Source organism: Plectropomus leopardus, chromosome 16, assembly GCF_008729295.1.
Source record: "Plectropomus leopardus isolate mb chromosome 16, YSFRI_Pleo_2.0, whole genome shotgun sequence".
Taxonomy (NCBI): domain Eukaryota; kingdom Metazoa; phylum Chordata; class Actinopteri; order Perciformes; family Serranidae; genus Plectropomus; species Plectropomus leopardus.
In genome coordinates this window covers 31,178,806-31,195,482 of record NC_056478.1, presented here as the reverse complement: position 1 = coordinate 31,195,482, position 16,677 = coordinate 31,178,806, and the positions used below count along the sequence as shown (strand labels likewise).

The 16,677-nt window shown below is 40.6% G+C and overlaps 1 protein-coding gene across 1 annotated transcript in view; it reads right to left on the bottom strand.

The window, feature by feature from the left end:
* Window positions 1–3,308: 3,308 nt before the first annotated feature.
* The window catches only part of opn5 (opsin 5), a 51,758-nt gene continuing 38,389 nt past the window's right edge, over window positions 3,309–16,677 (bottom strand). The window contains exons 4-7 of the mRNA XM_042503853.1: window positions 10,628–10,798; window positions 8,015–8,349; window positions 7,642–7,886; window positions 3,309–3,878 (exon numbers count right to left, since the gene is read on the bottom strand). Of these exons, the coding sequence (XP_042359787.1) occupies window positions 3,812–3,878; window positions 7,642–7,886; window positions 8,015–8,349; window positions 10,628–10,798 (818 nt within the window). The 3' untranslated portion in view covers window positions 3,309–3,811. The remainder of the gene's footprint in view (window positions 3,879–7,641; window positions 7,887–8,014; window positions 8,350–10,627; window positions 10,799–16,677) is intronic.

Sequence of the window (16,677 nt, the reverse complement as noted above, 5' to 3'; positions counted from 1 at the left end):
TGGCCTCCTATCAGTTGGATGTGCCCTGAACTCCTCTAATGGGAGGTGCCCAGGAGGCATCCTGATCAGATGCCTCAACCACCTCAATTGGCCCCTTTTGATGAGAAGGAGCAGCAGCTCTACTACGAGCTCCTCCTGCCCGGACAGCATCAGTCAGCAAGTTGGCCGGACGGAACTTTTCGCAACATCATGATACCCTACTGGTTCAGCCATATGATACGCTGCTGAGGAGCATAAGTTGATAACCTGTCCAGGACATATGGTATGCAGCTGGACAGTGTCAAGTTGAAACGCTGCCAATAATGACATAATACGAGGAGTGCACGTGTCCTTAAAAGATAGGTGGGAGAGGCCTTGATTGGGTCCAACAAGTCCAGCACTTTCTCCCGGGAACTTGGTGTTGTAGAGCCAAACCATGATGTTTTTACCCAAACCTAACCACCCGCTTCTGTTGCCTAAACCCAACCAACTATGCTTTTGTAGCCTAATCCTAAACATGTTTTTTTTTTGTTCACATCCTGGTATTGGTCACCATGTGCTTCTCTTGCGTAAACACAACCACATGCTTTTGTTTTAATCCTAACCATGTGCTTTTGTTGACGTCCTGGCATGATTGTGGCATTCCAAAACTTAACAAGCAGATACAGGTGGATCCCTAGAGCGTAATATGTAGATGTGGAAGTCCACTCAAAAACTGGTGATATGTGACAACTCGGTATAAGAACGTATTGCCTAGACAGATGTGACAGATCTCTGGGCAGGGCCTCAGTGCAGTGATCACACACCCCTCTGCACAGATTCTGGTTCCAAATAATGTCTTCAGTGCAATATGGCAGCACCCTTATCCTCTATCCTGTATCCTGTATTTTTGCTTCATTTCTGTATAGTGGGAGGAAGAGGAGACTCAGATTCACTCACATGAAGCAGTCCATTGAGTGTAATCCCTTTGATGTTCCTCCGCTGCTGGAGGCAGGAGGCAGGAGGCAGTTAGATTAGCATTAAGTCTGGTTGCATGGGAACGGGTTAGCCTGCCTTTTTTACCTAAATCTAATTTTCTGTGACTTTATTGCCTAATCCTAACTATCGTGTAGATCCCTGTTGGTTGCCATAAGCTCATGTTGTGTAAACATAAGGACCCATTCCACCATGTGCATTTGTGTTCATCAACTGACGCCAAAGGAGACCTACAACGTCAAAAGCAGACACAGAAGGTCACTGACAGAGCAGCACCATGTGACGAGTTGGTTGCTTAAACTCACTAATTAACGTGCTATATGTTGTGCTCTATACACAAATAGAAAGTCACAGCACTTAGCCACTGCCTTAAAACTAGTTACAGAATGTGACTCTTTGTTAACCCTTCTGTTTCTTTAAATTCTTTAAAAAAACAGAAAAATGCATAATAATTTGTGAGCATAAAGATGTTAAAGGGTATTTTTTACATTTTTGACATGGCTAGGTTAGCTGTTTCTCTCTGCTTCCGTTCTTTATGCTAAGCTAGGCTAATTCTAATGCCTCGAGCTTTGTTCTTAACACAAAGACACATGAGAGATTTCAGTCTTCGCAGTCAAGCTCTTTGATTAATAGTCATCCCTGCTGAAAAAAAACCCAGCTTGATCAGTTCAAGATTACGCTGATTAACCATCTAGTTTGACCCACTTAAGGTATAATTTTGCACAATTTATGATGGTTTAGCTGGTCCTACCAGCTTGCGATGGTCAAACTAGCTGGTTTATTCATTGAATCTCCTGTAAAATTAAAACCAAGTCAGTGTCCTTGAATCTGGAGAAATAACAGGGAGGGGCAAGAATGAAGAGCAAAGGCCATAAATCCGTTAAATCTTCTGTCAGGGGATATGCATAAAGATAAATCTGCACAGCTTGACACGCTGGTCACACCAGCATGTCCGGCCAGTGGCTCACCCAGCTAAACCATGAGAGACCTGTAAGAACTGGGTCTAAGACCATCTAAGACCATCTTCTACCGGCTAAAACCACATTACAGCATGAGCTGGTTTTTTTTCAGCAGGGATGGATAAGATGATGTTACTTGTGGCTGTGGCTCAGAACAGACAAAGACTTGCTTCTTTGTTGAATATTGAGTGTCCATTCACTTTGCTGCACCAATCAACTGTTTGGGGGCTTTAATAAGCATTTCGAGGCTATGACTAATAGTCATTTTACTTGGTATTAGTAGTGGTGGTTTTACCTCAGTAAGATTTTGAATGCAGGACTGCTTCCTCTAATTTGGAGGGGAGTACTTTTCCACTACAGCATTACAACTTTTAGGTAAAAGAGTTTGAGTACTTCTTCCACCACCGGTAATGGCCAGTGTTCAAATTACCCATGCTTTTGGGGGAATCCTATTTTTAGGGGATAGGAGGGTACTGTACAAACACATGCACATACATTAATGTGCATGCCTACATTGGGAAGCAAGGCACAGGAACTGTACTTGGGCCTTGAGGAGCTGCAGTGGACAAACGGAAACCTCCACTGTACATTTACGACCACACGACAGCTTAACTGCTCATCCACTGTCACTCTTTGTCTTTCTCAACCGTCACATACTCACTAAATGCAGAGCAATTCCTTCAGACAAAATTGACATATGTTAGAATTTGGTAAACTTTAACTGTTGTTTTCTTTTATCTGTCTGCTAAAGTGGCAATTAGACCGCATTTGGCAGGTGGTGGGTGCTAATTTTAAATAATGTAGACCCACTTTATTCCAGACAATTCTGTATTCTGGACACTTGACTTCTAATGTAAATGAAATACATCCAGGCTGGGTCACACATCAATATATGTGTCATGATCACATTTTGACCATCCAAGAAGCATTAGCTTCACTCATTTGAAAGAAAGTAGAGTGAATTTCTAATGTGTGCACCAAATGCTACATGAACACGGCGAGTGGGGAGCATCTCAAGCCAGGTTGCTCCAAGGTGAGGATGGGCCTGTTGTTGGTAATTATGGTTTTACCGGGATGTAAAAACAGAATTGCTAAGAAAATTGTTTTGATTTCTTTCAATGACGCAGGAAGGAGGCAATGAAAGTGCACTCCTCCCCTCTGCATATTAATGCAATGTCTTGATTTCACTGGTTTGAATCACATAAGGTCTTCTTGTGTGCAGTTTAACAGCTGAAGAAAATAAGCAGGTGTGATTTTTTTAAAGATATATCTAGCCACAGCTTTGGGAATTCAAAACAGCAGCTTGTACAAACAATAAAAATATAACTTTAAGCTGGACGGTTACAACCAAACCTGATTTGACATGGCACACGTCACATTGAATTTTTGGCTTTAATCTGCAATTCAGGGTTTAGAAACATTGTTAAAAATATATATATGACATTTGAAATCTGTGAAGAATTTTCAGGCTTTTGTAATATTTGGATTCACAATATGTCATAGCTATAGACAACAACCCTGTAATAAGTCAGACAGAAACATGAGGTGTTCTTTTCCCAAAGCATCAACAGATGTGCCTGTAATCCAAAAACACAAAGTCAAGATGCTCACAGGAGACGTCACGCTGTGTCCATCGTAAAGACAACCCAACTCCACAGATTGAGGAAAACCTTGTGGGAAAGAGGAGGTGGGGAGCTGTGGGAACCATACGGAGATCCAGCGTGGGTGTAAAAAAAAGCAGCAGGACTCAGGAACCACCGGCAACAAAGGTGAGCTGGCGTCACAGCAGGAGACAGGCAGCGTGTGATTGGAAAGGTGTAGGGCACTAAGGGCAGGGAACAAGGCAAACTGTCCAAAGCAGATAAGATAAGAGGGTCACAAAGTCTAAAGTGTCTGCCTCACATCTCCATGTGAGCTTCTTTGGCTGCTGGAGTGTCCTTTAATGAGCCTGAGATGGTATAGAACCTGCAGAGACAGAAAAACAAAAGCACACAAGGACATCACTAAGATGCTTTTGCACTAAAAATCATGTAAATATTCTTTACTACACATTTTGGTAATTATCTTACAACATTATTTGATTAGGCAGTTTCACTTTGGCATCATTGAGCAATCATCCCATAAAAACCCTTGAACATGTTCTAATTCAAGTGGTCAGAGAAAAAAAACAGACTTCTGCCCCTCCTATGTGCAGGCTGTGTGTGCCACTTTTGTCATGCTTTAGAAAATCTTGGCCAATGATACTCAACATATGGCCCACCGGCCAAATCAGGCCTCCAATAGCAGTCCCCCCCCTCCCTAAACATTTTCTTATTCACAATACACATAAAGTGATTCACACCGAAGGCTGTTATTGTACATTTAGTATACAGAAGGTGCCAGAGTGCATCAAATAGCATCAAAATAGAGCTTGGTTATCCAAAGAAAACAAAAAACAAATGCCAGTGAAGAATCTGCCACACCCTGATAGAGGCCTTAGCTAACCCCCAGTGTCCTAAAATCTTAGAAATGTCTCAAAATTCCAGAAATTTCCTGAAACCCTAAACATGTCTTTAAATCCTAGAGATGTTCTAAAATCCTAGAAATGTCCAAAAATCCCAGAAACAACTTAAAATCCTACAAGTGGCCTCCATTCCTAGAAATGTCCTAAAATCCAAGAAAAAATCCTAGAAATGTCCTAAAATCTTGAAAACATCCTGAAATCTTACAATTGTTCTAAAATTCAAGACACATCCTAAACCACGGGTCATTTCAGTGAGAGGGCGCTCCCATTGGCTGCAGATGTGTGTGCTTGTTCCTTCAGATTCCATGGTGGAGATTTCCAAGAGTGCAGTGTGTGTACTGCAGTGTAATGTGTTGTAAAAGTAACCTTCCTATGCAGTGGCACATTAAAATACACAAGAGTAGGAGGTTGTTAATGAGGGACAGGTGACAGCAGAACTAAAGAGGGACGGGTGGAACAAATCAGGTCCCCTCAGGAGATTGACATGCTATTGAACTGCATGTGGGAAGAATTAATATATAAGTCTTTCTATTTTTTATTATAAGATTTCTGTTTCTCTCTCCTTAAGTTTTTTCTATCTACTTTTCTCTCTTTAGAATATCTCTTGTCTCGTCCCTTTGTGTGTAAAATATTCATTCAAGTGCAGATTTGATCAGCTGATTAGCATCACATGAGATGATTTAACACTTACAACTGGTCTCTGAGTTTCTTGGTCATATAAAGCAGAAATGCTCTGTCACAAATTGAATAATTCTCATTAATTCATTAGTTGTAGGTTTGGGTCTGGATAGAACAACATGTGGTTCCAGGCCCGGGGGGGATGGAAAGGGATGGAAGGTTAACAAGAAGTCTATCACCTGTTATTCGGTTCTTTTTGAATTAAACTATATTTACGGCAAAAAAACATTGAACTCAAAAGCTGCACTGCATCGAATTCACTTCAAGTCAGTGAAATTGAGATCAGGGGAATTTTTTGTAGTATTTAAGTAAAAAGAACTTTGATATGAATATTTACAATTGCAGCCAACAGCAAGTTGCTCGAGTCTACAGCAGAGTTACAAGCAAAGCAAATGTCTCTATTTGAGGGCTACGACAGCCCTCACTGTCAGATGACCTTGAGAATGAAAGCTGAATTGCATTGTCAAATTGAAAGCTCTAAATGATGTCTCACTTTATAGTAACCACTGCAGGATAGATGAGTGTAGGTTCATACTGCAGACATTGTTGCATTTGTTGTTTCTGTTTACATAAGGCCAAAACTGTGTTGAATCTTTTGTCTTTGTTGATTATGATTTGGTATTTTAAATGGCCCCACATTCCTTCACTGTCTGCATGCAGGCCCTGGAACAAAGCTCTGATATCTGGTGAGCTAAGATGAAGACCTTGTTGATGTTCAGACTACAATGGTAAACATTGAACCAAAGGTTATGCAACATTGCTCTGATTCCACTAAGGTTGCGTGATTACACAAGGCTCTTTATGATGTTGGAGGTACACTGTATGAGGCCGGATGATTGCTCTGTTGAGTCATTTGGTATGTCTCAGTCCATGCACAATGGCTGTACCAAGAGCCTCTCAGATCCTATAGTGTTGTAATTAAAGTTAAATATTTAAATAACATTAACTTTGGCCTGTTGAGTTTGTTTTATTATTCATCAAAATGAAGAAGAGAGAATAAAGCTTTTCTACATGATTTTGGCTTTGTTGGCGGGCTCCTGATACAGACGGACAATAGATGAGTAACTTGACAGATTCATAGAACAAGAGAAATCTGCACTGAATTGCATATTTGTCGTAAGTAAATGTCAAATAAACATTAGGAGGACATACTCCTGGTACGTAACCTACTGCTAATGCAGGTGTGTTGTGTTAACAACACTTTTTCAGTTTTTAGCATGTCTCTGTTCACGCACACATGCTGAACCAAGAGCTCTTCTAATCTAATTTGTATTGTAATTAAACTTGTATATAATGTATTTTGATTATTCTTAGTACCCTGCTAATCATATTTTCATTTATTGAAAATGGCGTGCCAAACAGAGCATCTGAGTGTTCAATGTTTTCTTCTAGATTCAGATAAAATGGAAGTCACAAAAACAGGAGGTCAAGGAAATCTAGGAAGTGCTTATCTTTGGAGGCAGACCATGATTTGGCAAAGATTTCTAATGGTTGTGTGTGTGTGGCTCAAATATCCTGTGTATTTCCAGAACGTCCTGTATGTTCTCATGTTAAAGATAAATGTGTTTCGTAAGAACGGGGTTTTCCTGACAATCTACACAGCAGCACTCACTATATAAGTCATGCTTTTTCTTTATTTCTTTCTTCAACCATAACAGTATATTTAAGTAAGATCGACTGAAGCTCGTCACATTTATTTTATCATTCATCAAAATAAGGAACGATGAGAGAAAAAGTTTTTCCACATGAATCTGGCATTGTCGGCAGGATCCCAGTAGAGATGTACACTAGGTGAGTATTTTTCTTTTTCTGTATCTTACCCTTGACTGGATCAAAAAACAAGAGAAAGCTGTACTGAGCTGAATAATTAACCCGAGTAAATGTCAGATAAGTAAGTACATGTCATATAAGTAGTAATTAAATTACTCCTGGTACGTTACTTACCAGTAGGATAAGTAGGAACGACAAGAGACAAGCTTTTCCACATGAACCTGGTATTGTCAATAGGATTCATTACATGGACAGAAGGTTAGTAAAGAACAATCTTTTTTTTTTCCTTTATCTTACCCTTTGTGTCACTTGACAGGATCATTGAACAAGAGGAAACCGTACTGAATTTACTTATGCCAAATAAGTAAGTAAATATCAAATAAGCATTATATAATTTACTCCTTGTACGTTACCTACTATTGATGCAGGACTTTTGTTTAAACATTAAGCCTTTGGTGTGTCTCTGTTCATGCACAAATGTACGATGAGCTTATCAGATCTGATTTGTGCTGTAATTAAATATATATATATCCAACTAATTTAACAAAGAACAACTAAGTCTCGAGTTTTATTTTTCTTGTTCTTCAGAATGAAGATTAATAAGGGTTTTTATACATGCTAATTCAATTTGAGACAATCACATTTGCAGTTTTTCATAATTGATTCACAACCAGTGAATGGGCTTTTGATTATAAAGCATGACCGGAACTGCTACCTTAAACTGTGCTTGATCGGCCATTTCAAAGGAATAAATAAAGATAACACAGTCTGTTTTACCTTGACTTTCTACAATGCCTGCGTTTCTTCAGGACCTTAAAGCAGGAGGATTTTGTGCAGGAATTTTTCAGGTCCACCACCTGGTAGATGATGGGGTTGTACATGGCTGCGGACTTAGCCAGTAGCGTGGGAATGACAGACACAGGGATGGGCACCGAGTCTGGCTCACCAAACGCTGACACCACTGACACCACTGCATAAGGGATCCAGGCTATCAAGAAGCCTGCACAGATCAGCATTGCCACCTGGGTGAGGATACAAAGAAATATTCAGATTACTCATGTGTCCCCAACACAGTACCTCTATGAACAATACTGGAATGTCCTCTTTTCTTTACTTTATTTCTTAAACTTTCCCCTAAACTCTCGCACACCTTTGTGAGTTTCATCTCAAGGCTGTGGCTGTTTCTAATGCGAGCATCAAAGTTTGAAATCTCCTTTGCAGAGGACTTGACCTTGAAGATAATCATGACATATGAAAAGACGATGATGCCTGTCGGGAGGATGAGACAGAAGAACAGGATGGCCATGACAAAGCTCTGGCCAGACACAGAGGCCTGTGCCAGCCACCAGTCCAATGTGCAGGAGGTCCCAAAGGGCTCCGGGGCGTAGTTTCCCCAGCCGATCAGAGGCATGGTCGCCCAGAAGGCTGCATACACCCAGACAAAGGCCAGGCACAGGAAGGCGTGGTGTCGTTTTAGCCATGTGCCTAAGAGTAGAAAGTGACAGGAAGAAAGTTTGGCTATTAAATTAAATTTTAAAAAAAGTTTTGTCAAAACTCCAATTCAAGCCAAACTCTGACTCCTACTGATCAGCCAAAACATTAAAACCATTGACAGATGAAGTGGATAACATTGATCATCCCGTTACAGTGCAGTGTTCTGCTGGGAAACCTTGGGTCCAGGAATTCATGTGTATCCTACCTGACGCACTCTGAGTACCCCCCCCCCCCCCCCCCATGGCAACAGCACTTCCAAATGGTAGTCGCACTCTGGCAGACCAATGTGCCATACCTCAAGAATAGACTGAGGAATGTGACAAAGACCTTGCGTATCAACCTGGCTTCTAAACTACCCAGATCCCAATCTGACTGAGAATTGGTGGGACGTGTTTGTACCCAACCTCGTAATCAACAGGACTCAATGGATTGGCTGCCTATGCACCACAGGAAACCCCAGAGGACTGCGTCCATGCCTTGTCACTCAGAGCTAAGTCTGATCCAAGGATGTTCCATTGTGTATCAGGGGTACTTCTGGAGTATTGGGACATCCCACAGATACTTGGAGGCCAGGTCAACACCTTTAGCTCTTTGTCACATTCCTTGGTCCATTCCTAAACCCTTTGTGCAGTGTGGCATGGTGCATTGCCCTCCTGGGGGGGGGGTGCTGCCATCAGGAAGTACTACTGCCATGAGGGGGGTAGTTGGTCTGGAATGGTTTTTGGACAGGTAGAACATGTCAAGTGACATTCACATGAATGTTTTCCAGTAGAACATTGCTTTACAGCAAGATACAGATAGACATATTCTAACTTTGACCTTAGCCGCATGTGTGGATAATTTAACTGTTGAAAGTCAAACTGAAATTTTAACTCTCTTTACTTTTTTGTAATTATAAAGTCATAAAATGTTAATAAATTGAATGTAATTTATGTGAACAGTCACATTGCTTGAATTGGAAAATATATGATTGACCATTGCTTGGATTTGGATGAGTTTTGGCTAACAGTAGAGCTCTATCTTTTCCAGCCCTCTGACTCTGGCTTCATTCCTAAATCCAATCTGATGCTCTGATGCTACAAAGAGCTGTTGTACGACTGTTAACCAAAACTCATCCAAATCCAAGCAATGGTCAATCATATATTTTTCCAATTCAAGCAATATGACTGTTCACATAAATTACATTGAATTTATTACCATTTAATGACTTTATAATTACAAAAAAGTAAAGAGAGTTAAAATTTCAGTTTGACTTTCAATTAAAAGCTCTTGGATCTGAAGTGAAAAATAGACACTCAGAATACGTTTTTAATGTTTGGTGAGTATTTAAAGTGTATAATTAATATTTATATGTGTGCAAGAAACATAAGCCCCTTTTACAGTGTGTGGCTGTAAAAGGCAGGAATATAGTTATGCAGCCTCACTGCTCCATATTAAAGGTACACTTGCAGAATGGGGGGACACAGTTGTCTCACCTTTAAGCTGTCAACAGAAGTATTAATGGCGCAGAATTAAGGTCTTGTTAAAAGGGACAACCAGCAGGACAGGACCATGGGTGGGATGGGTGGCATGTTTTGACAATATGTTTTATGCGCAACCCCCTTGATGGAGATTTAAAAAGCATATGGCATCAGTCGGAGGCTAACCCAAAAAAAAAGAAGAAGAAGCAACCAAAAATGTAGAATTGGGAAGATAATGAGGTCTGCAACCCCTAACCCTCCCAGCAGAGGACAAGATTAGCTACCAAACAACTGGAATGATAAGTGATCATTCTGGCTGTGTTACATCATTGGTATTGTTTAGAAAAGTACTGCCAACATGTATGTTACAAGAGGCCGACATTAAAATCACCCACAGAAGTGGCATGATTCCACCGTTGTTTGGATTTGTGTAAAAATGCAAAAGAGGCTTAGGACAGGACTTAGTTGTGGCCTTAATGCATGATTTTTGTGTACAAAAGGGTTTGGGTAAGTCATGTGATGTCCTGGGGTCCTTGAACAGGTTTGTGGATTTATTTCATTAATTTCTACTCACCATTGACTTCATTTGGAGTACAATAACTACACATCATGTAAGGATGAAAATTCCATTGGGTCTGCTTTGTGGACGAATTTGATTTAAATCAAAAAGCTATACATAAAATCAACAAGCTGGACCATACATACATTTGACGCTGCTGGCAAAAATCTTGAATTTTCAGCCTCCAGTCTGTCTGTGTGGGTGAACATGGAAATCAAATGTTTAGAAGGAGTCTAAAATTCTGACATACCGTATCTGAGATGGCAGATCTTGAGATACCGGTCCAGACTGACCAGGGTCATCGTGATGAGGCTCCCGCAACCAAAGAAGAAGCCCGCCCAGCCGTAGAAACGACAACCCTCCCAGCCAAACAGCCAGCGATGGGAGAAACTAGATACAATGAAAAAGGGCTTTCCTGTCACTGCAGGGACAGAGACAGGGGAGGATGGAGATGCATGACGCAGGAATGGGTAGGGAATGGGAGTGAGGTTGGACAAAGAAAAGAAGAGTTAATTGAAAACATGGTAAAATATAATATCAGTATAAAATCTTGGAGTTAAAGGTTCTTGAATGACTTTTCTACAAAAATCTCTCGGAACCCAAATCACAAACACTTTCTTAATATGTTGCTTGGGAGTTTACATGCATCATAAAAAAGAACCAAAAGTGATCAGACATTAGCCTCAGTCCAAATTTTAAATATTGTCATTTTAGTTTTTTCACAGTTTCCTGATGCTGGGTTGATTTGGGCGTGGTTATCCCCGATCCATATCAGGTCATATGGATAAAGCCAATCAAAAACTCAAAGTCAGTCAATACTATTTCAAGATGCCAAACTGAAATCCCCCATTGTTCTTTTCAATAGGCTGCATTCAAAAACACTTGCTTGTTTGTGCCAGAGTGCACTCTGGCACAAACTGGACCGTTGGTAGACTGGGAGCACTGCCAGAATGTGCCGTCTGGTTATCCAAAGCAGTGCGCTGAACTGAGTGAATGTCTTATATGAACTTAGCCGTTTGTTAATTCATGGAGAAAAAGGCTTTATACAACATCTCTCTCATTTTAGCGCAGAGCATCAGATTGGATTTAGGAATGAAGCCAGAGTCAGAGGGCTGGAACAGATAGAGCTCTACCACGCCGACTCTGCTTTGCTCCATGGCTGTCGTCGTGGAGATGAGAGACAGTTGACAAAGGCGGGATCAATGTAGGTGTCGATCCAAACGTGATCTGACACACACAGAGTCTAGAGAAATGCTGTTATCCTCAAAATGAGCTTTTTTGAACAAGGTTACGCTCTGGGCTGTGACTGAAAGAATGAGATCACGTATACAATCGGATGAAAAGAGTTTCCTCTGGAGGGAGGCTGGTCTCAGCTTTAGAGATAAGGTGAGGAGCTCAGACATTTGGGAGAAACTCTGAATAGAACTGCTGCTCCTTCACATAAAATGGGGGTCAGTCGATGTGGTTCGGGCATCTGATGATGATGCCCCCTGGGTGGCTCCCGCTAGAGATGTATGGGCACTTCCAACTGGTAGGAGACCCCATGGAAGAACCAGAACACGTTGGAGGGATCAAATATCTTGTCTGGCCTTGGAACGCCTTCCACATAAGGACCTGGAAAGCATTGCTTGTGGGAGGGACAGCTGGAGTACTTTGCTCAGCCTGCTTCCCCAGCCATGGATAAATGGATAATGATGGATGGATGGATGAAATAGGTTTTCTAATAGCTGAAAACATTTATTTCTGCTTTAGAGTTCTGTAGATACTCAACTTTGATATAATATGTGCGTTCTTATTATTTCAAGCCACGTTTCCAGGAGGTTAAAGATCTAAGTGAAGATTTTTATTACCATATAGTAAGGTTGGAAACATAATAATGCTGAAGCATCTTTCCACACAACATGTCCTTGAATTCCAGGAATGCCATGTGACAGCACTTGTGAGAACTTGTGAGTGCCTCATTACTAAACATCATAAAAAGGAACTGACAAAGGGGAGAAAAAGCTAAGCTGACTGATGACACCACAAAGCAATACCAGTAATTCTTGTTGTAAACCTTCCTTACAAGCTCATGATCCTGTCTCAAGTGTGAATGCTTTGGTGGCAATGGAATTGTCATGGGACTTTTACTAATCATGTCCCTTAAAATGTTATTTTTAGGAATACCCTTCATAGACAAGGCTCCAGTGTCCTCCTTTATGCAGGAAACCACAGTGATTCCCTGACTGTTGTGGTGTGTGTCAGATGTGGGCACTCTCTTTTGGGAAAGCCGGTCAGGCCAAGGGGACAACTGGCATGCTGCCCAAGCTGTATAAAAGAGACAAACATCCAAACCTCTAGAGGCAAGACTGCATGAGACACGATGAGGCAAATGTTTTCTTGGAATCACTGAAAACCCAGCGGGGCATGCACATGGTTGCTCACATGTTCCGAGGCTTCATAGTATTTATAGATTGTGAGTCATGGCGAAAACAGCAAAGATGCCTTTAACTTTACAAATCAGGCAGTCTTTTTTTTTTTGCCCATTGTCTTGTCTTGCCTGCTCCTTGCAACCATTGCTGTTATTTGTCCTCATATGACAAGGATTGCAGTGTGACTGGAGAGTATGTATACAGAGTTTATCTCCAGGTAGCTCTGAGCCTGTCACTCCCAGCATGCACTCACAGTTTGTTTGGGGAGCGACTAGCCTGGTGCTTTGTCCCCTCTTTACTCAAGGATTGCACCATTTTCTACAAGTCCAAGTCCAAGTTGGTGAAGATTTGCCACAACGTAATATGATGCAAAATAAAAGCATCCACAATAGTCAAAGGTACTAGAATAGGCACTGAGATTGTAATTTTTTTTACCTTATGCCCCACCCTATGTATACGTTTTTGTGTATTTTTATGCATTGATTGCTATAAACTTTGACAAGAGAAAAGTTATTTTTAGAAGTCAGTCTGCAAAAAAAAATTGTTTCTCTAACGTTCTATCTTTAGACCACCGGTGCTCAGAAAGTACCCAAAATTAAGTTGTGTGTCTTTGGCCTACAGTGACACTTCACTGCTCTGGGGTCAAATTAGCTGACATGATCATTACAATATTACTTATGGCTGTATCATAACATCATAAATAACACTTGCCACATGCCTACTATTATGTACCATGCTGGCTTGCTAAATTTGGTTAAGTTGGTTAGTTACAAAGCTTATTATCATTTAATGTTATTATTAGTAACAACGTAATATTATGAAAAATAAAAGCAACCACACCAATTGAATGAAAGGTATGACTAGATGAGCGTGATTTTTGTTTACTTTCTCCAGTAACTTTTGTGTGTTCTGTTTGTGCCTGTTGTGTTTTTTCAAGTCAAGTCAGGTCAATTTTATTTATAGAGCCCATTATCACAAAACATGGTTTGCCTCAGAGGACTTTACAGTGTACAACATCCCTCTGCCCTTAGACCCTCACATCACCCAAGGAAAAACTCCCCAAAAAGAGCCCCTGTAACGGGGAAAAAAAAAAAAAAACCTCAGGAAGAGCGGTAGAGGATGATGAGGGATCCCTCTTCCAGGACGGACAGACGAGCAATAGATGTTGTAAATAACAAATGAAATACAATCATGGCAAAAAGGAAAGAGAAAGAGAGGGGGGGGGAGAGGGAGAGAGGCACAGACATAACAGAAACAGATGCATGTCATATTTCAGTAATGGTAGGTGTGAAATTAGTAATTGCACTCTATGATGATGTTGAGGGTGATGATAAGAGTCTCATGCATATGTTGATAGGGAGGTGTCCAAAGGCAAGATCACAACATCGGCGCAACCAGGACCAGACCACAATCAGGGCGAGTGGGGGGCATCAGTACAGCCACAGCACGAGCACAACCAAAGGCAGGATCACAGCATCAGCACAGCTATCACCACATTCAGGCACAGTCAAGGTTACGGCCAGGATCCAGGGAAACTAGGAAACAAGGGAGCAGGAACGCTCCCTTTTTCTGTCCTTTGTTCTCCCCCCTCCCCTTGTCTACACTACTCCACTCTCTCACACCTGGGGGCCCTCATCAATCAATCACCTGCCTGCAATCAAGCCAGCTACCTTCAAGTGAGCTCGCTCCACAATCATTCACAATCAACTGTTGCAGCACACGGTTTGTGACGTGACACGTCCGGTGCTATTCAGATCTCGCCCAGGTGCAACTTTGTTTTTTTGAAAAAAAACGTTTTTGTCATCTCTGCCAGGATTCCCTTCCAGCCCTTCCTGTCCACACATCCAGCCGAAGAAAACCTCAGAAACACGAATCATCCTTCACCTCACCCGGTCATTAAGTCCATTATTCAACTGCACAGTTCACCTGTTTTAATGAAAGAACTTATTTTTTCTAACATCTGTTTTGTCTGCCTACTTTTAGGTCCGTAGTCCCAAACGTGACACTACATTTGATTAAAAGGCAAGACCTGCACTTTTCAGGTTACCCTTTAAGGAAGACTGGCAGTCACCACTATTTAGACTAAATGTCATGGTAATCTCATTAGAAGTTCTCGAGGCAATTTGCGCCAAACTAAAGTGCTAGATGGACACACAGGCCAACTAAATCAGTCACTGCTATGACCTCATCATCTTTAGGTCCCACGGGGCAAAAAGCAATTTCAATAATGGAGAATATTCATAATGTTGATGTATTTGTCCTATCTTGATCCCGTCTCCATTGGATTATTTTGTGCACTTCTGGACAAAGTTATTGTCAGCTATAACTATCATTATTACTTTCATTCATTCTTTTCAGTAGTTTGGTGCTGAAAAGGTGGCAAAGTGCAATGTGGTTTGAGATGTAATTGGCAGCTTCAGACTTTTTAAGAGACTGGTTTCATTTAGTGTATTATCATTGTCATGATGAGCAGGAAGGGCACACCGTGTCCTTGTTAGCCCACAAAAAGGCTTAATCAGAGAGCAGGTCGACTGGAGGAGGATTAGTGAGGATTACAGCACTGAGGATGAGCACTATGCAAGGTGAGAAATATGCCATTACATGATTTCAGTTGCATAATGTCTTAAAATACATTTTTTTCATGATTAGGAATGTTTTAATTTGTGTCGATATGGTTGCATGGTATGTGATTTACATTCATTAACCCTTTGAAACCTGGGACAACATCACTTTTCATTGCTGAATTCAGACTCCTTCCATGTGCATTTAGACCTTTAAAACTGAAACAAAGGTTTGATTTCATGTCTGAAAGGGTAATGAGCAAGAAATGTCCCATGAATTTAAAAAAAAGAAAAGAAAAGAAAATGGAAAAGGTGACAAGACAATGACCTGAAAAAGTGTTTTAAAAAAGATAAAAAAGAGACAGTTGTCAGTTTTGATTTTTTTAAATAGCAAAAATGTCCAGACAACATATACAGTTCTTATAAATATAGTTTTCTGGACATTCTTTCTATTAAATTAATTCAAAACTGACAACTGTCTCTTTTTTATCTTTTTTAAAACACTTTTTCAGGTCATTGTCTTGTCACCTTTTCCATTTTCTTTTCTTTTCTTTTTTTTAAATTCATGGGTCCAACTCGGACAGTATTATTCCTGCTTCCTGTCTCCTGGCCGCCCTCACCTGGGCCATCGAGGAGTGGGTCAAAGCGGCAGTGGAGGACCAGCCGGGGCCCAGTTCCTGTCCGCCAGGTCGGCTCTTCGTTCCACAAGATCTGAGGTCCGAGGTTCTGCAGTGGGCACACAGTTCTCGGTATATAAATAATATAAATTTGTTTGGTTCATTTTTTTATTTTTATTTTTATTTTTAAACCTTTTATATTTTCTTGTTTTTTGATAAATTTCAGGTCATTTTCTTGTAACTTCTAATTTGTAACTTCTTTCTGTGTTTTTGAAAGAAATCAAGCCAATTAGCTCAGATGTCAAAGGGTTACAATGTGCGTGTGTGTGTGTGTGTGTGTGTGTAAAACCCAAACTTAAATCTGTCATGTATGAAAAATGTTGAGAGGAAAGACACGAACTGCTATGATGCAAAAGCTGGTCTCATAATCAGAAACCCTAAATTACTTTCATGAGCTGTATTAAAATGAAAGAATATCAAGCATTACCCTGCTTAATTTACTGCAATAATATTATAGTAAAATTAAAATTTATCACTGTATGCAAGAAACAATGTACAAACAAATGTTCTCTTATTTTTGCTCATATCCATGGTTTGTTCTTATTTTGTTACCACCCACTAATTTTTGGGATTCACGGAGAAAAACATCTCAACTGCACAATACACAGTGCAACAAAAAGTAAGTTTTATATTTTAAGAACAGTTAAAAAT